A 25,806-nucleotide genomic window follows, 5' to 3' on the forward strand; every position below is an offset into this window, starting at 1 on the left:
TCCATATCTTCCTTTAGTCTTTTGGGCATCTTTAAGACATTTCCTTTGAAGTCTTTGTCTAGTGTATTAGCCATTATGCCTTTTTTAGGGACAGCATCTATTGATTTTTTTTTTTCCCGAGTGAGCCATACTTTGCTGTTCCTTTGCATGCCTTATGATTTATTTTAATGGACTCTTGAATATAATAATGTGGTAACTCTGGAAATCAGATTCCCCCTTTCCCTAGGGCTTGCTTGTTTTTCTTATTGTTTGTTTTTTATTTTAATTGTTGTACACAGTCCCTTTGCTGAGGATCAGCCTGAGATGGGAACCAAAGGTCTTCCCAGGTCTTTTCTGAGCCTTTCTCAGGGCACACATAGTCACTTTCTAATTTTTTTCATATATGCAGTTGTTTTTAAATGTCCTAGTCTTTAATGTCTGGCTCCAAAGGGGAAAAAAGTGAAGAACGAAGGGGGAGAAGGGACCTGGCCTTTCAAATCCCCTGGAAGTCTTCTCGGGTAGAAGGGAAGGGAACTGCAACAGGGTGGGGGAGGCGCAGTGGCTGCTCACCTCTGTGATCAGAAGCAGTTATTGGCAGTCACAGCAGGGACCCCTGGTGTTTGGAGCACAAGGTCCTTCATGCCCACCCTAGCTCCCACAGGCTGTGGGCAGTGGTTCCAGGAACACATGTGCAGCTGTCTGCCAAGGGTCTGGGAATGATGAACGGGTGGCTCCTACTGTGCTAAGAGCCAAAATTGACTGCAGTTCATCACAGTTTATCATCTTACCTTCCCCTGGAAGGTGTAAGCATTCAAGGTTCCAAAATAGTTAAATAGATTCCACCAGTGCAGTTGGCTAAGTGGGAAGACAGATTCTGGTGTGTTATACTTTGGCGACTCCTCCAGAATCCTCTCCCCCTTTTAGTTTTATAATATTCACTCATCATTAGAGCAACTATACCCCAATTAAAAAAAAAATCATGCTAAGCAAAAGAAGGCAGTCATAAAAGACCATATAATGTATGATCCCATTTATACAGAATGTCTAGAATACGTAAATCCATGGAGACAGAATGTAGATCAGTGGTTGCCTAGGACTGAGCTGGGGGTTGGTGGAAAATAGGGAGTGACTGCTAGCGATTGTGGGGTTTCTTTTTGGGGGGCGATGAAAAGATTTTAAAGCCAGATTCTGTGATGGTTACTTGAAGCCCTTAAACTGTACGCTTCATGTGGATGAACTTTAGGGTATGTAATTTCTAACCCAATAAAGCTGTTTTAAAAAACAAAAAAATAGTCACTTGTCAGATCTTGGCTGGGTATTTCCTTTTTGCCTAACTGTAATGGTTTATATAATGAAGGTCTAGAAACACGTAGAAGATACCACCCTGACTCTGGCTAAGAACTCTGTCTCGTGAAGGCAGGATCTCCCTTATCTATTGCTGCCTAACAAGCACTCCCAAATTTAGTGGCTTACAACCACCACCACTTTACTGATTGCAATGCTGTAGTTCAGAAATTCATCATAGGTGGTGGTCTCTGCTCCAGTGAAGTTTGCTGGGTTCACTCAAGGGGCTGCATTTACCTGGTGGCTGGAAGGTAGGAGGTGGCCTCACTCACGTGTGGCCTTTGTCCTGGTTGTCACCCTGGGTGCCACATCCTTCTCCTTGGACCCTTCTGTCTGCATGGCCTTCTCTCCAGCAGGATAGGCTGAGCTTCTTCACGTGGTGTCTGGTTTCCTGGACGGTGGAAACTGTCGGGTTTCTTAGACCCAGAGATGACACAGCCGTCACTTCTGAGAATTCTGTTGATTGAGTCACAGGGCAGCTCAAGTTCAGGTAGAGAGGAAACAGACTCTGCCTCTTAATGGGAGGAGTACTCCTGTGTCTGCAGGTTTAGGAGTTGGGGGTACCTGTCTTCGCAGAATATCTACCACAGGAGTCTTGGTAGATAGACCACAGGCAGTCACTTGACTCAATATAGAATCAAAACAACTGAATTATACTGAAGTTCTAATTGAATGTGAGCTGTCCAGGGCATCACTTCTCCCCTATTAGAATGCATGCTCCATGTAGGCAGGGTGTTTTATGTTTGGTTCATTGCTTTATTCCAGCTGGACAGCAGCGCCTGGCTTTGACAGAGGCTCAGTGAGTATCTGTTTTGTGGTGGTGGTAACAGAAGGATTGGTGTGGAGCCACTCCAACAGAGAAGCTGGTCCGAGTCTGGGAAAAGAGTAGTGGGTATGAATCAGTGTCTCAGAGGTGGGAAGACAACATTTATTCACTATTCTGCAACATGAATTGAGGCCGCCTACGCCCGATGTGAGGGGGAAAGAAGAGCCCCTCCCTTGAGGAAGGGGATCCCAATATCTCAGTGCCTGACATGCGCTAAGTCATAGACAAGAGTGGGGTCCTCCGGGGGTCATGGTGGAGGCTTCAGCATGGGTGCTTGGATGGGGCTGAGCAAGGTGAGTATGATGGAAGTGTGACTGAAACAGAGCTGAAGACAACGCTAAACAATGATGGGTATGGGGTATGAGTATGACTGAGAAGGACCAGAGGCTTGAAAATAGTCACCTACAAGATGTATTTTTCAGATAAATGGTAAGAATCTCCCCCTCTAAGTCCTTAAACACGGGTGTTATGTGATGGAAACTAGATTTGAGTTTCTGAATTTTGGTGCAGAAATTTTTTGTCAAGGAAGACAGGCCATTCATTATTAGGATTGGTGAATTCATTGATGGTGGTTATTCACCTTATGTAGTTTTATAATGCTTTATATGTTTGCAAAGAGCATTGCCAAATACATGTGCCTGGGTGAAAAGGAAAAATAAAAGAGTACTGGTATGTGGCAGTGTCTTGCTCCCCTTCTTCCTGAGCAAGTGATCTCGGCTCCTGTTTGTGGTGAGTAAACCAGGAAAGCAGAGAGACGAGCGTTCCGAACACTGAGTTCCATTAGGTAAACAGAAGTATTTTTAAAGTCCTCTCCCTGAATCACTTCTGTCCATTCAGACAAGCAAACCCCCGTCGCTGAAGCTCAGGCAACATGTTCGGAGGAACCGGGGAACTGTTCATTATTTTTTTGGTCATCTTGAAAAACTCCTGAAGAAAAGTACTCTTCCTTCAGTGAGTAAGTTCTGTCTTATCTAAAAACGTAGCTGTGGTCTTTTTTCCTTGCCTTTTCCCCTGAGGCTGCTTCAGCAAATTATTTTTTTAAATTGAGGCTGGCCTGTTGTGCCAGGAAGAAAAAACACTTGTTTTGTGTGAGTTCCTAGTTGAAGTGAGTGATGTCTAACTACAGTAAGAAGATGAAACATTTAAATGTACTTTGGGTTTTTAAAAATGTCCTCTTCACTCATTTGTTAAACTCTAGGGCTCCTGGTTCTTTGAAGGTAATTAGTATGGTAGGAAGAGTGTCTTTTTTTAAAAAAAATTTGATTTGTGGTCATGCTGCACAGCATGCTGGATCCTAGTTCCCCAAACCAGGGATCGAACCTCTGTCCCCTGCAGTGAAAGCACAGAGTCTTAACCACTGGATCACCAGGGACATCCCCCATGTCACTGCAGTCCCTTACATTTCCAGTCCCCTGGGGTTTCAGGTGGACAGGGCATAAGGCCGGTGATAGCAGTGAGGAGAGAACAAGCCCAATTCCTAATCTAGAACACTCCTCACCAACCCTGCATACTGGGTTTCCTTTGTGTAATCTTTTTTTTCAGTCTGTTAGTTCATGCCTTTTGTTAACCAGTGTAAAATTACTTGTTTTCTGGTTTCTTGAAACAGCAGATCAGACCACATAGGCCACAATAGCATCTGTCAAAGTGACTGGCCATAAAAGCCAGCACCCACATTCATCTGAAGGGCACTCCCTCGGAAGGTGGCTGATTTTACCAGTCTCATCTACCTTACGGTATTTTGGGACAGCCAGCTTAACCTTCTTTCCCTCATTCTTTTCGGAGTGGTGTAAGATTCTCTCTTAGCACCACCACACAAGATGAAGAGTGGCCTCCTTTGAATGTTGAAGTCAGAGTCCGTCTTCCAGTTGCTTGCCAGCAAAGAGAAGTCTTTGATCAGAAGGAAATTCCTTATCCTGGATCCTGGTCTTTACATTTTCTGTTGTATCCGGGGGTTCAACCTCCAGAGTGATGGTCATCACGGTAACCTGCATCTTGGCTGCTGTTCCTCAGTGGATGGTGGATTTAGTGTAACCTCGATCCTCTTTCTGACCTGTCCACTTTTTGAATTGTGAAGTGTGAGAGGAGTGTCTTCATCCCTTCCTTAATGTGCAGTGCCTTGATTGGTTGTTTGAGGGGGTGGACTTTTAAAGATCTTTGCAGAAATGTACTATATTGTTTCTTTTACCCCATCCTCCAACCAAACGGAGAGTTTTCCTTATAGTTGGAGAGTGAGAAGAGATCTCTAAGACTGAGACCTGTCAGAAAGGAAGAACTCGCCCTCTACCCTTTTAGGTTCTTCTGGCTAGTCTAGGAATTAAATTGACACGAGTCAGATCAACAGAAGAAACTAAAACTTTTAAAATTTATTTTTAAAATTAAAGGATAATTGTTTTACAGAATTGTCTTGGTTTCTTCTAAACATCAACATGAATCAGTCATAGGCATACATATGTATATGTATCCCCTCCCTCTTGAACCCCCCTCCCACCTTCCTTCCCACGCCTCTAGGTTGTTATGGAGCCCCAGTTTGAGTTCCTTGAGTTGTGCAGCAAATTCCCACTGGCTATCTATTTTACACATGATAATGTAAATTTCCATGTTTGAAAAACTAAAATTTAATTTTGGATTGCCCGATGGGTTGAGGATATGGAGGGGAGAGAAATAGGTAAGGGATATTAACAGGTACAAACTTCCAGTTGCAAAATAAATGAGTCACAGTCATGAAATGTACAATATGGGATATAATCAATAATTAGTATCTTTGTATGGTGATAGGTCATAATGACTTATTGTAGTAATCCTTTTGAAATGTCTAGAATTATCAAATCACTGTTGTGTAATAGGAACTAACATTTAATAATAGGTTAACTATATTTCAAGAATAAACCACAGATCAGATTTGTGGTTACTGGAGGTGGAGGGGAGAAGGAAGAGGAATTGGATGAAGGCAATGAAAAAGTAGAAACTTCCAGTTATCAGAAAAAAAAGTCCTAAGGAACCCGATTAAACTTAAAACCTTTTTGCACAGCAAAGGAAACTATAAGCAAGGTGAAAAGACAACCCTCAGAATGGGAGAAAATAGCAAATGAGATAACTGACAAAGGATTAATTTCCAAAATATACAAGCAGCTCAGACAACTCAATACCAGAAAAACAACTCAATCAAAAAGTGGGGAGAAGACCTAAAGAAGACATTTCTCCAAAAAAGGCATATAGATGGCTAACAAGCACATTAAAAGATGCTCAACATCACTCATTATTAGAGAAATGCAAATCAAAACTACAATGAGATGGCACCTTACACCGGTCAGAATGGCCATCATCTAAAGGTATACAAACAATAAATGCTGGAGAGGGTGTGGAGAAAAGGGAATGCTCTTGCACTGTTGGTGGGAATGTAAATGGATACAGCTACTATGGAAGATGATATGGAGATTCCTTAAAAAAACGAGGAATAAAACTACCATATGACCCAGCAATCCCACTCCTAGGCATATACCCTGAGAAAACCAAAATTGAAAGAGACACATGTATCCCATTGTTCATTGCAGGACTATTATTCATAATAGCTAGATACATGGGAAAGAGACATGTATCCCATTGTTCATTGCAGGACTATTATTTATAATAGCTGGAACATGGAAGCAACCTAGATGTCCATTGACAGATGAATGGATAAAGAAGTTGTGGTACATATTTCACAATGGAACAGTACTCAGCCATAAAAAGGAATGCCTTTGAGTCAGTTCTAATGAGGTGAATGAACCTAGAACCTATTAAACAGAGTGAAGTAAGTCAAAGATAAATACATATTCTAACGCATATATACGGAATCTAGAAAAATGGTACTGAAGAATTTATTTACAGGGCAGCAGCAGTGGAGAAACAGACATAGAGAATGAACTTATGGACGTGGAGAGAGGGGAGGAGAGGGTGAGATGTATGGAAAGAGTAACATGGAAACTTACATTACCATATGTAAACTAGATAGCCAATGGGAATTTGCTGTATGGTTCAGGAAACTCAAACAGGGGCTCTGTATCAACCTAGAGGGGTGGGATGGGGAGGGAGGCTCAAAAGGGAGGGGCTATATGTATACCTATGGCTGATTCATGTTGAGGTTTGACAGAAAACAGCAAAATTCTGTAAAGTAATTATCCTTCAATTAAAAAAAGTCCTATGGATGTGACAGTTAATACTGTGTTACATATGAAAGTTGTTAGGATTTGCTACCAAGAATTTTCATCACAAGGAAAAACTTTCTGTATCTATATGAGATGATGGATGTTTACTAATTATCACAAGATTAGTAAACATTCATCTCATGGATGTCTTGTGATCATTTCATGATGTCAAATTATAATACTATAAATCTTAAACTTATGCAGTACTGATGTATGTCAAGTATATATCAATACAATTGGAAGAAAAGTATTTGTTACATATGAAAATTGCATATATGTGAGAGGGTCAGAGCCCCTATATATGTGAGCGGTTGAGAGACAGAAAGGTAAAATGAAGTACACATGCCATCCTGAACTAAGAAATGGGGTAAGGTGCTGGGCTGGGGCCTCAAAAATTGTGGTCCTAGGAAATTCATTTTCAATGAGTGTGTTCTCTCTATTCTTCTCTCTCATGAAATCCTTTCTAGCTAAAATGGTATAGAGATATAGGAGGAAATAAGGAGGCAATAAAACATTGATTAAAATGGATATTTTTATTAATTATTTTGGATTGCCTTCTTTTTAAATTGTGGTATATGATCTCAGGATGTGAACTGTGACGTATAATTTTCTCCCATTATGGTGATCTCCCACTTTTCGTCATTGGTTTGCTTAGCTCTTAGAATTTTGATTACTTTGTTTCTTAGTTTCCATCATATGTTAAAAAGCCATACCAACTTTAAAAATATTTGAGGGAGTAGAGGGAAGGCCAGTCTAAACTAAGTAGCTAAAATTATAAACACGGTATTTTTTTTTTCTTAAAAGCTTTTAAAATTTTTACATATCCAGTATATTTTATTCTTTTAAGGTTCTCATTAAGTTATCTATTTTATACTAGTGTCAATAGTGTATATATGTCAATCTCAGTCTCCCAATTTGCCTCGCCCCACCCTCCCCTTATCCCTTGGTATCCATATGTTTGTTCTTTGTCTCTATCTGTATTTCTGCTTTGTAAATTGTCTATACATGTTTTCAGATTCCACATATATGCATGGGATAATATATGATATTTGTTTTTCTCTTTCTGACTTCACTCTATTAGTCTCTCTTTTCAATTGTGTCTCTACAAATGACCCAATTTCGTTCCTTTTTCTGACTAATATTCCACTGTATATATGGACCACATCTTCTTTATCCGTTCCTCTGTTGATGGACGTTTAGATTGTTTCCATGTCCTGGCTCTGGTAAATAGCGCGGCAGAGAATGTTGGAGTGCATGTGTCTTTTTGAATTAGGTTTTTCTCTGGGAATATGCCCCGTAGTGGGATTGCTGGGTCACATGGTAGTTCCATTTTTAGTTCTATAAGGAACCTCCATAGTGTTCTCCATAGTGGCTTTATCAGTTTACGTTCCCACCAGCAGTGTAGGAAGATTCCCTTTCCTCCATACCCTCTCCATCATTTACCGTGTGTGGACTTTGTGATGATGGCCATTCTGACCAGTGTGAGCTGATATTTTCTTGTAGTTTTGATTTACATTTCTCTAATAATTAATGATGTTGAGTGTCTTTCCATGTGTTTGACCATCTGTATGTCTTCTTTGGAGAAATGTCTGTTTAGGTCTTCCACCCATTTTTTGATTAGGCTGTTTTTTTTGATATGGAGGTGCATGAGCTGTTTCTTTATTTGGAGAATAATCCTTTGTCAGTTGCTTTGCTAAACAGTATTTTTCAAGGAATGTATATTATCATTTGTGTGTATATGTATATATCAGTTCAGTTCAGTTGCTCAGTCGTGTCCGACTCTTTGTGACCCCATGGACTGTAGCACGCCGGGCTTCCCTGTCCATCACCAACTCCTGGAGCCTACTCAAACTCATGTCCATCGCATTGGTGATGCCGTCCAACCATCTCATCCTCTGTTGTCCCCTTCTCCCACCTTCAATCTTTCCCAGCATTAGGGTCTTTTCAAATGAGTCAGCTCTTCGCATCAGGTGGCCAAAGTATTGGAGTTTCAGCTTCAGCATGAGTCCTTCCAATGAATATTTAGGACCTATCTCCTTTAGGATGGACTGGTTGGATGTCCTTGCTGTCCAAGAGACTCTCAAGAGTCTTCTCCAACACCACAGTTCAAAAGCATCAATTCTTCAGTACTCAGCTTTCTTTATAGTCCAACTCTCAAATCCATACATGACTACTGGAAAAACCATAACTTTGACTAGATGGACCTTTGGTGGTAAAGTAATGTCTCTGCTTTTTAATATTCTGTCTAGGTTGGTCATAGCTTTTCCTCCAAGGAGTAAGCATCTTTTAATTTCATATAAATAATTATATATATATTTATATATGTATGTATAAAATGTAAACCACATGTTACCTTGCATGATCTTTAAGGAATTTGCAGTTACCTAAGTCTTGATTTTGCATGTCTATAGATATGTTTAAGTGCTTGAGGCTACTTTGAAAGAGTTCTTAGTAGTTTAACCAGTAGTAACCCTTAAAGTCTTGGATGTGCTCTTAGTAAACTTTTTTTTTTTAATTCTCATAGCCAGGGTGAGAGTCCATTTAGCTCAGTTATATGAGTGATTACATTATTAAGTAGAGTGGCACTACTAGGGCTTCAGGAGACTCTCTAGTGCTCTCCATATACATGTGCATTTGCATGACTATTACATCTACTACACACACTGATGTATATGTGCACATGTACTACAGTCCCTGAGCACACCATGTGTTGTGGACAATTGGAGGACGTGATCTTTGGGTATAAACTAGACCAAGCTTTCTGAGGACAGGAAGTGTGGCCCTTGGCAGTCTTCTTCCACTGTAAACATATCTGCCAAAGACTTTGCTTGGTGCCCGTCTTAGTTGGGGGCAGCCTTTACGAGAAGCAGCTCCAGTTCCTTTCTGCCTTTCCGTCTGGGTGCTGATGAATGGGAGGGGAGGCTGTGTTGGGGGAAGGCTGGGAGGCTGAGCTGTGCAGTGTGCCTTCTTGTGAGTGGGGGTGTGACTCCTTGCCTGTTCCTGATTCTCTTGCTGCCACACCACAAGCTCAGTAGTTAAGAGCACAGGCTTTGGTGTGAGCCCTAGATTTGAACCTTGGCACTCTCATTTTGCAGCTGTGGGATCTGTCTTGAACAGATCTAGTTAATCTCTCCAAGCTTCATTTTCCTGATCTAGAAAACGGGGATCATGATTAAACCCTCACCAGGTACATTTACTCAAGGATGGATTTTCAGTACTGGAAGATGGGGAATCTGCGTGTCCCCCATCCTTGTGTGCAGCCAACTGGTAGATACAAAGTATTCAAACAATTCCTGGAAAGTTCTGAAAACCAAAACTTGAATTTGCTGTATATGCCAGCAACTATTTATGTAGCATTTATATTTACATCTGTTTACATAGCATTTACATGTTGTGTGTTTGTGTGAAAGTTGCTCAGTTGTGTCCAACTCTTTGTCACCCCATGGACTGTAGCCTGTCAGGCTCCTCTGTCCATGGAATTCTCCAGGCAAGGATACTGGAGAAGGATCTTCCCAACCCAGGGATTGAACTCAGGTCTCTGGCATTGCTGGCAGATTCTTTACCATCTGAGCCACCAATGTTATATAAGTAGTTGTAAATATAATGCAAATACTGTGTAAATAGTTGCCTATGAGGGAAATTGAAGTTTTGTTATTTTATTTTGCCATTTTTCCCCTGAAATCTTTGATCCACAGTTAGTTTAATTCAGATGTGGAACCCACAGATGGAGAGGACTGGCTGTATTGTATTGAGGAATTTTGAGTACATAGGTTTATTAGGAAGGGATATTGGTCTGTAGTTTTCCTTCAGTGTCTGTCTTTGGAATCAGATTAGTGCTGGTCTCATAGAATGGGTGGAGAAGGCGATGGCACCCCACTCCACTGTTCTTGCCTGGAAAATCCCATGGACGGAGGAGCCTGGTGGGCTGCAGTCCATGGGGTCGCAAAGAGTCAGACACGACTGAGCGACTTCACTTTCACTTTTCATTTTCATGCATTAGAGAAGGAAATGGCAACCCACTCCACTGTTCTTGCCTGGAGAATCCCAGGAATGGGAGAGCCTGGTGGGCTGCCATCTATGGGGTCGCACAGAGTCGGACACGACTGAAGCAACTTAGCAGTAGCAGCATAGAATGGGAAATGTACCTTCCTCTTGTATTTTCTGTAGTGAAAAGTGAAAGTGAAAGGCATTCAGTTGTGTCCAACTCTTTGTGACCCCATGAACTATACAGGAACTCTCCAGGCCAGAATGCTGGAGTGGGTAGCCCTTCCCTTCTCCAAAGGATCTTCCCAACCCAGGGATTGAACCCAGGTCTCCCACATTGCAGGCGGATTCTTTACTAGCTGAGCCACAAGAGAAGCCCATTTTCTGTAGAGACTATATATATTTAGCATTACTTCTTTTTTAGATGTTTGGTAGAAGGAAATGGCAACCCACTTCAGTATTCTTGCCTAGAGAATCCCATGGACAGAGGAGCCTGGCAGGCTACAGTCCATGGGGACGCAAGAGTCGGACACGACTTCATGACTAGAGAGAGAGAGAATTTACCAGTGAAATCATAGGGGCTTGGAGACTTTTTCCCCAGAAGATTTTTTTTTTAAACTGAAGTATAGTTGCTCTAAATATTTTATGAGTTACAGATGTATACCACAGTGATTCACAGTTTGTAAAGGTTATACTGCATTTATAGTTACTGTAAAATACTGGCTCTAATCCCTGTGTTGTACAGTATATCCTTGTAACTCACCTAATAGTTCGTACTCTTAATTCCCTACTCCATTATTGCCCCTTCTCTCCTACCCTCTCCCCACTCTTAACCACTGGTTTCTTCTCTGCATCTGTGAGATATAGACAGAAGGTTTTTTATCTATAGTTAAATTTTGTTAAATGTTTGAGTTACCTATTTCATCTTGGATAAGTCTTGATAGCTTGGAGTTTTTAAGGAATTGGCCCATTTTACCTAAATTGTTGAATTTGTGTTGTAGCATTGTTTGCAGTATTCCCTTCTTTTAATGCCTGTATTGAAATTCCCTCCTTTCATTCCTGATAAAAATTCGTGTTGTCTGTTTTTTTCTTTGTTATTCTTGCTAGAGATTTATCAATTTTGTAGACTTAAAAAACACACCAAAAAACAGAAGTTTGGTTTTATCTGTTTAAGTGGATAGAACAGTAGTGCCTTTACCTTTTTTTCATCTTCCAACTTATAATTCCAACTTGTGGTATCTTTTTACTTTTTGTTTTTAAAAGTAAAGGACTTCATCAAAGCTGGTGAGATTTTTATTTCATTCTGTAATGTAACTGCAATTTAGATGTCTTTGCTTTGTATATAGGTTGAATCTATAAATCACTTACATTATTATGACTACATAAATACTGTTCACTTCTCATCCTAGCACTGTATCCTGATTACCTTTCCTTTCTTATGTGGTCTTTTTTCTAAAATGTCATTCTTTCTTGACATACTCCCTGATTATGATGGAACATATCCTTAAGAACCACCTTATTGAAAAATGTGAAGGAAGTACACTTTTTGAGTCCTTTTATTCCCTCTGTACATATAATGGCTGGTTGGGTTGGGTGTTTTCCCTGAGAATTCTGATGGATTGTTATACTATCTGTTAGCATCCAGTCTCAGTGATGAGGAGGCCAGTCCTATCCCAATGCTTGTTCCTGTGTAGAGGTCTGATTTTATACGTGATCTTTGAGAGATTGCAATGATACATCTTGACATAAACCTTTTAAAATTTGTTGTATTGGCCATTGGTAGGCCATTTTAGTTTGAAGATGCATGTTCTTTGCAAATACTACTTGGCTAGTTTTTCCTGTTTTCTTGATTTTCTTTCTGAAATTCATAACTGTGGAGACTCTTATTGATTGCCATGTAGCAAACCTACCCCAAATGTTAGTGGTTTAATGTTTAAAAAGTCATTTTATCATACGCACAGATAGATTCTGTGGATCTCAGACAGGGCATAACAGGGATGGCTTGCTCTGTTCTCTGAAATCTAGGGTTTCAGCTAAGAAGCAGCAGCTGGCGGGCAGAAGCAGCTGGAGACGTCTTCACTCCCATATCTAGTTCTCACACTTGAAGGCTCTGCTCAGCTGAAACTCCTGGCCAGAGCCTTTCTGCATGGCCTCTCTGTTGACTTGAATGTATATGCATGATGGCTGTTTTCTGAGAGGGAGAGTTTGCCCAGGGAACTTTTTGGAGATGACCTGTCCAGAGATGAAATATCCCAATAGAACATGAGGACGCTACTGGGTTGCTTCTGACCTGGTTCCGGAAATTGCTTCACTTCTGCTCATTTTTTGGTTTCCGATGAGTCAGAGCCAACCCAGACCCAAGGGGAGAGGAATTAGACCCCATATTACTCCACTACAAAAGAGATAAATATGATAAAGTGCTGGATTTCTAGTCTAAATATATGGGAAAATAACGCCTTTGTCTGAATATTGAAACATTTAAATTTCGATAATACCTCCTGGTGAGTCCTTGTTCCTAGGAGTATTTTCTAGTTGTAGAGCTCTCTCGTGAAAACAACAGTTAGTTAAGTACAAAGAAACAGAATGACCAAATGATCTATTTAGAATAAGCATCAAAGTAAGGTAGTAGGAGACCTGGGTTTGATCCCTGGGTTGGGAAGATCCTGTGGAGAAGGGAAAGGTTACCCACTCTGGTATTCTGGCCTGGAGAATTCCATGGGCTGTATAGTCCATGGGGTGGCAAAGAGTCAGACACAACTGAATGACTTTCACTTCAAGGTAGTAGGAAGAAAGAGAAAGTAGAATTAAAAGTGAGGCTGAGCATTTGCTAAGGAATGCTGTAGGGGAAGTGATCTGGAGGGCTGCGGTAGGCCCGCAGGTCAAAGGGAAGCAGATTGTGCTCACAAACCCTGCTAGGAACCTGGAGAGCTGATGCTTCAGCTAAGGAACATTGTACCATATTCTCCCAGTAGCTTGTTATTACCAAGGCAAATCCAGGTTACTTCATGCCAGTGGAGGTCCAGGGGAAAGGAATGACTAGATCTCAGGTTACTTTGATATATATTTGTTCATTTTAAAGCCAAATACTTGAGTAGCTCAAATGGTAAAGAATCTACTTGCAATGTGGGAGACCCAGGTTTGATCCCTGGGTTGGGAGGGTCCCCTGGAGAAGGGCATGGCAACTCACTCCAGTATTCTTGCCTGGAAAACCCCATGGACAGAGGAGCCTAGCAGACTACAGCCCATGGTGTTGCAAAATGTCGGACATGACTGAGCGACTAACATAATATTGCTTAAAGAGAGAAGTCTTTGTCACCCGCATAAAAAACCTCACTGAACATTGGGAAATGTAGATGAAATAAATCCTTTTTTCAAAGTAAGGAGAATGAGTGTATTCATGATAGTAAATAGTTTATCTGATCATTTACAATTAATCCATTGATTTTTTCTGTATACCCAAGTAGAAGGTAAAGAGTTTTCTGTTTGAATTTGAAATACCATTGAAGAAATATGTACAGACACCCTGAAATACAGCAAGTGCATGACTTGAATGCCATGTGTGAACATTCCTACCCTGTGCTGATGGGCATTCTTCAGTTTTGTTATTTTCTTGCCACATGGTCACAGTCACCAGAAGGGTTAAAGAAGAAAAGTTGCATTCCTAAAGTTTCAACTTCCTTTCCTTTTTACTGTGAAGGAAATATTATTTCTGTCTTTTCTCCAATCAACTGCTATTGTATTTCTTTACTTCTTCTTTCTATATTTTTCTTTCAATGGACATTATAGACTTTGAGGACCTTAAAGAATTAATTTAAATGACTGTGAAGGGGAACAAAAGTCACAGTATTTTTAAAAGACCTTGAAAAATGCCTTTGCTTAGTATTAAAAATAATGTTCTGTGTTATCACAGTTAGGTAACTAGAATATCGTAGTTCAGTTCACTTCAGTCACTCAGTTGTGTCCAACTCTTTGTGACCCCATGGACCTCAGCATGCAGGCCTCCTTGTCCATCACCAATTCCCAGAGTTCACCCAAACTCATGTCCATTGAGTCAGTGATGCCATCCAACCATCTCATCCTCTGTCGTCCCCTTCTCCTCCTGCCTGCAATCTTTCTCAGCATCAGGGTCTTTTCAGATGAGTCAGCTCTTCACACCAGGTGGCCAAAGTATTGGAGTTTCAGCATCAGTCCTTCCAATGAAAACTCAGGGCTGATCTCCTTTAGGATGGACTGGTTGGATCTCCTTGCAGTCCAAAGGACTCTCAAGAGTCTTCTCCAACACCACAGTTCAAAAGCATCAATTCTTCGGCGCTCAGCTTTATTCACAGTCCAACTCTCACATCCATATGTGACTACTGGAAAAACCATAGCCTTGACTAGATGGACCTTTGTTGGCAAAGTAATGTCTCTGCTTTTTCATATGCTGTCTAGGTTGGTCATAACTTTCCTTCCAAGGAGTAAGCATCTTTTAATTTCATGGCTGCAGTCGTCATCTGCAGTGATTTTGGAGTCCCAAAAAATAAAGTCAGCCACTGTTTCCACTATTTCCCCATGAAGTGATGGGACTGGATGCCATGATCTTAGTTTTCTGAATATTGAGCTGTAAGCCAACTTTTTCACTCTCCTCTTTCACTTTCATCAAGAGGCTCTTTAGTTCTTCTTTGCTTTCCGCCATAAGTGTGGTATCATCCGCCTATCTGAGGTTATTGCTCTCTCTCCCGGCAATCTTGATTCCAGCTTGTGCTTCATCCAGGCCAGCGTTTCTCATGATGTATGCTGCATATAAGTTAAATAAGCAGGGTGACAATTCCTATTTGGAACCAGATTGTTTTCCATGTCCAGTTCTAACTGTTGCTTCCTGGCCTGCATACAGATTTCTTAAGAGTCGGGTCAGGTGGTCTGGTATTCCCATCTCTTGAAGAGTTTTCCACATAGTGATCCACACAGTCAAAGGCTTTGGTAGTCAATAAAGCAGAAATAGATGTTTTTCTGGAACTCTCTTGCTTTTTCAATGATCCAGCAGATGTTGGCAATTTGATCTCTGATTCCTCTGCCTTTTCTAAAACCAGCTTGAACATCGGGAAGTTCATGGTTCACATGTTGCTGAAGCCTGGCTTGGAGAATTTTGAGCATCACTTGATTAGCATGTGAGATGAGTGCAATTGTGCGGTAGTTTGAGCATCCTTTGGCATTGCCTTTCTTTGGGATTGGAATGAAAACTGACCTTTTCCAGTCCTGTGGCCACTGCTGAGTTTTCCAAATTTGCTGGCATATTGAGTGCAGCACTTTCACAGCTTCATCTTTCAGGATTTGAAATAGCTCAGCTGGAATTCCATCACTTCCACTAGCTTTGTTTGTTGTGATGCTTTCTAAGGCCCACTTGACTTCACATTCCAGGATGTCTGGCCCTAGCTGAGGGATCACACCATCGTGGTTATCTGGGTCAGGAAGATCTTTTTTGTATAGTTCTTCTGTGTATTCTTGCCACCTCTTTTTAATATCTTCTGCTTCTGTTAGGTCCATACCAATTCTGTCCTTTATTGAGCCCATCATAGTTAGGTAGCTAGAATAGTCCACAAAAGTTTGTTGACTGTATTATTGCTGAGTCCAATACTGTATTTAAGTAGATTTTAGCAACTCTTTAATTTTTAAATAGGTTTTTTTTTTTTTTTCTCCACATGACATGTGGATCTTAGCTCCCTAAACAGGGATCTAACCTGTGTCCCCCTACAGTGGGAGTACAGAATTCTAACCACTGGACCACCAGGGAAGCCTCTCCCATAAACAGCTTTTTATGAAAAAAAATCTTATCACAACTTACGACCTTATTTCTATGGGAGATTTTATTTCTGATTTAGAAACATAATACAGCCTGCTATAATTTAGATTTTGAGTGTATGTAAAAGTTTGTTTCAGATTCTGATGAATAAATATACTGGAAACACAGATGTAAAGTCTAGTGTTTTGGTTTTAATATTTATGTATACAGCAGCACTCTAAAGTGTTAAGTTCCACAGGCTATAGACCAGCTATATTTAAGTTGTCTGTTTAAATATTTGTAAAGTGTAATTTCTATGGAAAAGCAGTTCAGGAAAAAGACCCATAGAGTATAGGTTATAAGTACTGTTATGTGATAGAATATGAAGGTTCTAATCAATGTAATGTATTTTATTCAGAGATAAAGAAAACTGCAATGGATATGTCTACTTCTATGTTCTTGGCAGTCCCATTAGATTTCTAACGTGATTTCATTTCCTCCCTCTTAACAAATGACCAAGTATGTGGTAATATATAGTGACTCAAGGAATGAAAACACTGAAAGGATAAAAGGATAAACTGATGTTACCTCTGGACTTACGAAGGTTTAGAACAGATATCTCCTTGAGCATAAAAAGTCATACATTTAGCATGACTGGCACTACACAGGACATATCCCATGTTGATAGCCTTATGTCAGCATTCAGGTTTTATTTCTTCCCCCTGTTTCTGGATATCTTTAAGTTAGAGAGTTTGTAAAATCTATTTTGATGCTGCATAAAATGGTACCTACCTAGGTGGCTTTTATAGAAACATTTTCATGAGTAATTATCTCCTGCTTTGTAAAAGTGGGATGAGTTACTTATTTATACTGGCTTTCTTATTCACAGTGCAAACATGACTTCAGGTGGGGTGGGAACTCATGAGATGCATACTTCTTATATTTGCAGAGTAGATTTACCAGCCTCTAGAGGAAGGAATCCCTCAGGACTCTCTTTAGTGTAATAGCAAAGGAAATTAGAATGGCCTGGCTAACCACATCAATATGCATAATTGACGAGTTACTCAATACTCCTAAAGATAAGTACTTTCCACTCTTTTCTTTTCGCTATCAAATGTAACCGTATGTATTATTCCTAGGCTACTGTTTTGTTCTAGAAATTAACATGTATCCTTAATATGTATATGCTAATTAAGAGTGTACAGCTTCATGGAACTTGAAAAAATACTGTGGTGCCTCTAGGCAGGATGGTCTTTAAAATATCAATGTGTTGGTGATAGGTGATGTATAATCTCCAGCCCATACAAGGATAAGGTAGGTGCCCAGGTTGGAAAGGAAGAAGTAAAACTGTGTTTGCAGATGACATGATCTTGTATATATTTATAGAAAATCCTAAGGTATCCAGTATAGAACTATAAGAATTAGTGAGTGAGTTCACCTGGATATCAGGGAGGGTAGCAATAGTATAGGAAAGTCATTTGAATTTTTATGCATTCACAATGAACAATTCAACAATGAGATTAAGACATTTCTATTTATAGTCAGAATACTTAGGAATCTATTTACAAAACAATTGCAAAACTTGTACTGTGCAAACTACAAAAAGTTGTTGAATGTCCAGAATAGGAAAATCTGTAGAGACAGAAAGTGACTTAGTGCTTGCCTAATGGTGAGGGTACCGCGGATGGTGACCTGCAGCCATGAAATTAAAAGACACTTACTCCTTGGAAGGAAAGTTATGACCAACCTAGATAGCATATTCAAAAGCAGAGACACTACTTTGCCAACAAAGGTCCATCTAGTCAAGGCTATGGTTTTTCCTGTGGTCATGTATGGATGTGAGGGTTGGACTGTGAAGAAAGCTGAGCGCCGAAGAATTGATGCTTTTGAACTGTGGTGTTAGAGAAGACTCTTGAGAGTCCCTTGGACTGCAAGGAGATCCAACCAGTCCATTTTAAAGGAGATCAGCCCTGGGTGTTCTTTGGAAGGAATGATGGTAAAGCTGAAACTCCAGTACTTTGGCCACCTCATGTGAAGAGTTGACTCATTGGAAAAGACTCTGATGCTGGGAGGGATTGGGGGCAGGAGGAGAAGGGGACGGAAGAGGATGAGATGGCTGGATGGCATCACCGACTCGATGGACGTGAATCTGAGTGAACTCCGGGAGTTGGTGATGGACAGGGAGGCCTGGCGTGCTGCGGTTCATGGGGTCACAAAGAGTCGGACACGACTGAGCGACTGAACTGAACTGAAGGGATTGGGAGACATGAGAGTGGCTGCTGGTTGGAATGGGTTTCTTCTGGGAGTGATGAAAAGGTTCTGCCATTTTAGATATTGGTGCATGCATGCTGTTTCTTCAGCTGTGTCTGAGTCTTTGTGATGACATGCAATGCAGCTCCCCAGGCTCCTCTGTCCATGGGATTCTCCAGGCAGGAATACTGGAGTGGGTTGCCACAGTCTCTTCCAGGGGATCTTCCCGAGCCAGGGATTGAACCTGTGTCTCCTATGTCTCCTGCCTTGGCAGGCAGGTTCTTTACCACTAGCACCACCTGAGATAGTGGTGATGGTCATACAACTCTTGAATATACTGAAAACCATTGAATTGTATACTTTGGGTGAAAGATACGGTCTGTGGATTATATCTTATAGAAGTTTTTAAACAAAGGGGAGGGAGATAAAGTAAACTTTAAAATATTGACACGAAAAGGTATCTATAGCTTGACAATGTAAAAGTAACATATACTCCTAGTTAAAAAATTTTTCCAACACCACAGAGCTTAACTTGAGGCATTGAAATTTTGCCTGTATTTATCTTCTTTGCCTAAACTAGCTGGATTCCTGTTTTCTTTAGAACTCTGATGCTGGGAGGGATTGGGGGCAGGAGGAGAAGGGGACGACAGAGGATGAGATGGCTGGATGGCATCACCGACTCGATGGACGTGAGTTTGAGTGAACTCTGGGAATTGGTGATGAACAGGGAGGCCTGGCGTGCTACGATTCATGGGGTCGCGAAGAGTCAGACATGACTGAGTGCCTGAACTGAACTGTATGTAAGCGCCATAAATTAGCTTTTAGAACTACGATGTTTTTGTTCACTTATAGTAAGAATTATTTAATTTTTGAATGGTTTCTCAGAGTCACTGAAACCCTTGGGAATTCATTGCTAGGAATAATCTCCCCATCTTCATCCAAAAAAATTTGTAAAATAATTTACTAAATTAGTGTCCTTAGTGGTAGAAAATAAGAAATGAGAAGCTAGACGTGGTCGGTGGTACGGCAGTTATTGCCGATCATCTTTTGAACCAGAGCGACGAGGCGTGCGGGCAGGAGCAGCAGGCACCTGGGCCCCAGCCGTGCCGCCTCGTTACGATGACCAGCGTGGTTAAGACAGTGTACACCCTGCAGCCCTCCTGTGTGCTGAGCAGCGGTCTGCCCGCAGATGCACAAACTCGAGCCACTTTTAAGAGCCAGTTACCTGTTAAGTCCAAAGAAGTTGATGTTTCCAGACCTCATTCAGGAGCTTCAGAGAATGATGTTACAAAAATCATCAAACCGAGACGAGAGAATGGGCAGGTGAAGGCTACAGACACCTCCAGGAGGAACCTCAGGAAGAGCTACAAACCATTGAGTAAACAGAAACCGGAAGAAGAGCTCAAGGATAAGAACCAACTCTTAGAGGCTGTCAACAAGCAGTTGCACCAGAAATTGATTGAAACTCAGGGAGAGCTGAAGGACCTGACTCAAAAAGTAGAGCTGCTGGAGAAGTTTCAGGACAACCGTTTGGCAATTTTAGAAAGCAAAGGCCTCAACCCAGGCAGTGAGACCCTGGCGTCACAGCAAGACTCCACCGCAGATCACGTGGACTCCATGCTGCTGTTACAAACTTTGCAAGATGAACTGAAGCTTTTTAACGAAACAGCCAAAAAGCAGATGGAGGAGTTACATGCCTCAAAGGTAGAGTTGAAAGAAGAAGAGAGAGCCCAGTTCCTTGAACAACAGACCTTATGTAGCAGTCAAGTAAATGATTTCACAACAGCCCTTGAGGAAATGGAGCAGCTATTAGGAATATGATAAAAGCAGTGGCCACATGGCTCTCTCTTGGAGATAGACTCTCAGAGGAAGCTACCTAGGACATCTGCTTCTTGGCCATGATCTTCTAGGACTCACCATCCCCAGAATGAAAACAGTTTCTGCAGTAGGATTAAAGATAGTTGATGTTGGAATGGCAATTCCTCCCTTAAGCAAGCATTCGTTCCCAGCCTTCAGATTGTCCAGCTCTCCTGAACCTCACAGTTCATAATTAGGGCCTACAGGAGAGGAGGCCTGAAAGCTTAGATCAGCCTCCTAGGATCAAAAAGCAGCACATCATTAGCATCAGGAGACTCTAAACCAGCCACAACCAGAGAAGCCAAAAGATGTGCAGGAAGAAACAGTGAAGCATACATGCTCCATGGGAGACATCACTGACGAGTCACGTGGTCCCTTCCTAACTTGGAACACATTCTGTCCCATCCTGACTGGGCTCTGTAACCTCACTGTAAATTTATGAACTGAAAGTTACCTGAAGTGGCTTAATAATGGGGTGAAGGTATAGATAGCAATAACAGGTATGAAACAATACACCTTGGAGCTTTTAATCTAAATCATTTCTGTGGTGTTTTTTTTTTTATAAAGTGTTACTTTAAATAAATATTTCTGTAACTATTCAAAAAAAAAAGAAAAAAAAGAAATGAGAAGCTTAGAAGAGTAAACAAAAGAATTCAACCATTGTAAGCCTCTCCCAGAGGAAAAAATTTTTTAAATTTTGGTGTCTGTCCTTTCAGAACTTAAAAAAACAAAAGGCAGACTTATTGAGAGAGAATTCATTTTCTATATAGGTGACCCATTTAATCTTCTGGAACTTTTTAAAGAACTTTTTAAAAAGTACAATATATATATACAGAAAGTATACAAAATGCATGTATATATACAGCTTGATGGATTTTCCCATCCATGTAAAACTGCATCTCATGAAATAGTAACTAAGAGAGAGTAATGTTCCCAGGTCACCTAAAGGTAATAACTGCTGCCTTCAGAATGCATAGTTTTTCCTGTTTTTGTACATCATGTAAATTAAAACATACAGGATGTATTCTCTTGGTCTGCTTTGTTTATACAGCGATATATTTGTGAATTATAGTTAGAGTGTTTCTTCTCATTTTTTGGTGATTATCCCACAACTGATTCTTTCCATTGTCTGGCATTGGGGTAATTTTTGGTTTTGGCTATTAATATTATTAATACTTTTTGTAATGTCTGTTGGTGGATATCTGTCTGCATTTCTGATCAGTTCAGTCGCTCAGTCATGTCTAACTCTTTGCGACCTCATGGACTGCAGCATGCCAGGCTTCCCTGTCCTTCACCATCTGCCAGCGCTTGCTCAGACTCATGTCCATCGAATAGGTGATGCCATCCAACCATCTCATCCTCCGTTGTCCCCATCTCCTCTTGCCTTCAATCTTTCCCAGCATCAGAGTGTTTTCAGTGAGTCAGCTCTTCTCATTAGGTGGCCAAAGTATTGGAGTTTTCAGCTTCAGCATCAGTCCTTCCAATGAATATTCAGGGTTAATTTCCTTTAGGATTGACTGGTTTGATCTTGCAGTCCAAGGGACTCTCAAGAGTCTCCTCCAACACCACAGTTCGAAAGCATCAGTTCTTTGGTGCTCAGCTTTCTTTGTGGTCCAACTCTCATATCCATACATGACTACTGGAAAAAACATAGCTTTGACTAGTTGGACCTTTGTTGGCAAAGTAATGTCTCTGCTTTTTAATGTTCTGTCCAGGTTGGTCATAGCTTTTCTTCCAACGAGCAAGCATCTTTTAATTTCATGGCTGCAGTCACCATCTGCAGTGATTTTGGAGCCCAAAATAATAAAGTCTGTCACTGTTTCCATCATTTCCCCATCTATTTGCCATGAAGTGATGGGACTGGATGCCATGATCTTCATTTTCTGAATACTTAGTTTTAAGCCAACTTTTTCACTCTCCTCTTTCACTTTCATCAAGAGGCTTTTTAGTTTCTCTTCACTTTCTGCCATAAGGGTGGTGTCATCTGAATATCTGAGGTTATTGATATTTCTCTCGGCAATCTTGATTCCAGCTTGTGCTTCTTCCAGCCCAGCATTTCTCATGATATACTCTGCATATAAGTTAAATAAGCAGGACGACAATATACAGCCTTGACGTACTCCTTTTCCTGATTTGGAGGCAGTCTGTTCTTCCATGTCCAGTTCTAACTTGCTTCCTGACCTGCATACAGACTTCTCAGGAGGCAAGTAATGTGGTCTGGTATTCCCATCTTGTAAAGAGTTTTCCACAGAGTATTGTGATCCACACAGTCAAAGGCTTTGGCATAGTCAATAAAGCAGAAGTAGATATTTTTCTGGAATTCTCTTGCTTTATAGATGATCCAACAGATGTTGGCAATTTGATCTCTGGTTCCTCTGCCTTTTCTAAATCCAGCGTGAACATCTGGAAGTTCACGGTTCATGTACTGTTGAAGCCTGGCTTGGAGAATTTTGAGAATTATTTTGCTAGTGTGTGAGATGAGAGCACTTGTGTGGTAGTTTGATTATTCTTTGGCATTGCCTTTCTTTGGGATTGGAATGAAAACTGACCTTTTTCAGTCCTGTGGCCACTGCTGAGTTTTCCACATTTGCTGGCATACTGAGTGCAGCACTTTCACAGCATCATCTTTTAGGATTTGAAATAACTCAACTGGAATTCATCACCTCCACTAGCTTTGTTCGTAGTGATGCTTTCTAAGGCCCATTTGACTTCACATTCCAGGATGTCTGGCCCTAGCTGAGTGATCACACCATCATGGTTATCTGGGTCATGAAGATCTTTTTTGTACAGTTCTTCTGTGTATTCTTGCCACCTCTTTTTAATATCTTCTGCTTCTGTTAGGTCCATACCATTTCTGTCCTTTATTGAGCCCATCTTTGCAAGAAATGTTCCCTTGGTATCTCTAATTATCTTGAAGAGATCTCGAGTCTTTCCCATTCTGTTGTTTTCCTCTATTTCCTTGCATTGATCACTGAGGAAGGCTTTCTTATTTCTCCTTGCTGTTCTTTGGAACTCTGCATTCAAATGGGTATATCTTTCCTTTTCCCCTTTGCCTTTCAGTTCTCTTCTTTTCACAGCTATTTGCAAGACCTCCTCAGACAACCATTTTGCCTTTTTGCATTTCTTTTTCTTGGGGATGGTCTTAATCCCTGCCTCCTGTACAGTGTCATGAACCTCTGCCCATAGTTCTTCAGGCACTCTATCAGATCTAATTCCTTGAATCTATTTCTCACTTCCACTGTATAATCGTAAGGGATTTGATTTAGGTCATACCTGAATGGTCTAATGGTTTTCCCTACTTTCTTCAATTTAAGTCTGAATTTGGCAATAAGGAGTTCATGATCCGAGCCACAGTCAGCTTCCGGTCTTGTTTTTGCTGAATATATAGAGCTTCTCCATCTTTGGCTGCAGAGAATATAATCAGTCTGATTTTGATATCAACCATCTGGTGATATCCATGTGTAGAGTCTTCTCTTGTATTGTTCGTGGAGAGTTCTGACAAAATGTGGTCCACTGGAGAAGGGAATTGCAGACTACTTCAGTATTCTTGCCTTGAGAACCCCATGAACAGTATGAAAAGACAAAAAGATAGGACACTGAAAGATGAACTCCACAGGTCAGTAGGCGCCCAATAATGCTACTTACTGGAAAAGAGTATAGAAATAACTCCAGAACGAATGAAGATACAGCCAAAGCAAAAACAATGCCCAGTTGTGGATGTGACTGGTAATGGAAGTAAAGTCTGATTATGTAAAAAACAATATTGCATATGAACCTGGAATGTTAGGTCCATGAATCAAGGTAAATTGAAAGTGGTTAAACAGGAGATGGCAAAAGTGAACATTGACATTTTAGGAATCAGTGAATTAAAATGGACTGCAATGGGCGAATGTAACTCAGATGACCATTATATGTGCTACTGTGGGCAAGAATCCCTTAGAAGTAATGGAGTAGCTCTCATAGTCAACAAAGAGTCCTAAATGCAGTTCTAGGGTGCATTCTCAAAAACAATAGAATCATCTCTTGGTTTCCAAGCAAACCATTCAGTGTAACAGTAATCCAAGTCTATGCCCCAGCCAGCAATGCTGAAGACGCGAAAGTTGACTGGTTCTGGGAAGACCTGTAGAAGACCTTCTAGAACTAACACCCAACAAAGATGTCCTTTTCATTATAGGGGACTGGAATGTAAAAGTAGGAAGTCAAGATACACGTTAAGTAACGGGCAGATTTGGCCTTGGAGTATAAAATGAAGCAGGGCAAAGGCTAACAAGGGTTTTGCCAAGAGACCGGACTTCTGATGGGCGTATGTATACCGGGGAGTGAAATTGCTGGATCCTAGGGCATTGCTGCTTAAACTATCTTGTCCATATCAGTCACCTGGGGGTCTTCTTAACATGCACAGTCTACTTCAGCAGATCTGGGATAGGCCCTGAGAGTCTGTGTTCCTAACAAGCTTAAGGGAATTCCAGATGTACTGGTTCTGGACTACACTTTGAGTTAGCAAGGTTATAGTATCCTATGATACTTATATATCTACTCATAACTGATACACTTATATTCAGTTTTAGTAAATAACACCAAGTAGTTTTCAGAGTAGTTGAGTCAGTTTACATTCTTATTGGCATTTTATAAGATTCCTTTGTTTACATTTATTTGTTCTGTTGCATTGATTGGTTTTTCTATTTGTGCATGTACTACATTCCTGATTACTTCAGTTTTATGTGAGACTTGATATTTGCTAATATAAGTCCTGTCCTTGAACTCTGTATTTCTTCAAGATTGTTTCAGCTTTTCTTGGACCTTTGCATTTTAATCTACATTTTATGATTAGGATCAGTTTCCATGTGCATAAACCTGCTGGAATTTTGATTGGGATTGTATTGATTCTAGACATCAATTTGAGAAAGAATTGATGTCTTTCCAACATTCAGATCTCTGAATGTGGTATATCATCCTCCGTTATTGATGTAGCCTTTTGTTTGTTTCAACAACACTTACAACTTTCTGCGTCGAGGTTTTATTTTGTTAGTTTATTCTTAAGTATCTCATTTGTTAATGCTGTTGTAAATAGTTCTATTCTTAAATTATTTCATAAATGTCAAGGCTGATACATAAAACAATTGACTTTCATTTGTTACTTTTAATCAAGTATATTGGTAAATTCTCTTAATTTTAAGTGTTTATAATAGATTCTTTTGGGTTTTTTTGTGTGTGAACTCAATCATGTCATGCAAATAACAAGTGATATTTCTTTCCTTTTCAAACTGTATACCATTGGTTTTTTTTCACCTAAATGCTCTGCTTAGTATCTCCAATTTAGTGTTGAATACTAAAAGAAATAGTGGGTATTCTTGTATTTCACATTTCAGAGGGAAAGCTTTCAGTATTTCACCATTAAGGATGATGTTTGCTTTAGATTTTGTATAGATACCCTTTATCAGATCAAAAAAGGTTCCGTATAATCCTAACTTTGCCAAGAGTTTTTGGGGGTTTTTTTTGTTTGTTTTTGAAGTCATGCTAGATAGTGAATTTGGTCATATGCTATTTCTTCTTTTATTGAGGTGATTATATGTGACTTCTCTCCTCTCCTCTGATAATGTGATGAATTACATTGAGTTTCTTAA

At 40.4% G+C, this 25,806-nt stretch overlaps 2 protein-coding genes and 1 pseudogene across 5 annotated transcripts in view; 2 read left to right on the plus strand and 1 right to left on the minus strand.

The window, feature by feature from the left end:
- Window positions 1-25,806, plus strand: part of CNNM2 (cyclin and CBS domain divalent metal cation transport mediator 2) — a 187,695-nt gene that overhangs the window by 72,556 nt on the left and 89,333 nt on the right. The gene's annotated exons all lie outside the window — the stretch shown is intronic.
- On the minus strand, window positions 3,728-4,125 carry LOC129637068 (ubiquitin-40S ribosomal protein S27a-like; annotated as a pseudogene).
- LOC129637069 (small kinetochore-associated protein-like) lies at window positions 17,742-20,805 on the plus strand. The gene is made up of 2 exons (XM_055561060.1): window positions 17,742-17,750; window positions 19,313-20,805. Exons 1-2 carry the CDS (start codon window positions 17,742-17,744, stop codon window positions 20,144-20,146), a joined length of 843 nt encoding a protein of 280 aa, XP_055417035.1. The 3' UTR covers window positions 20,147-20,805.

This window comes from Bubalus kerabau, chromosome 22 (genome assembly GCF_029407905.1).
Source record: "Bubalus kerabau isolate K-KA32 ecotype Philippines breed swamp buffalo chromosome 22, PCC_UOA_SB_1v2, whole genome shotgun sequence".
Lineage (NCBI taxonomy): Eukaryota > Metazoa > Chordata > Mammalia > Artiodactyla > Bovidae > Bubalus > Bubalus kerabau.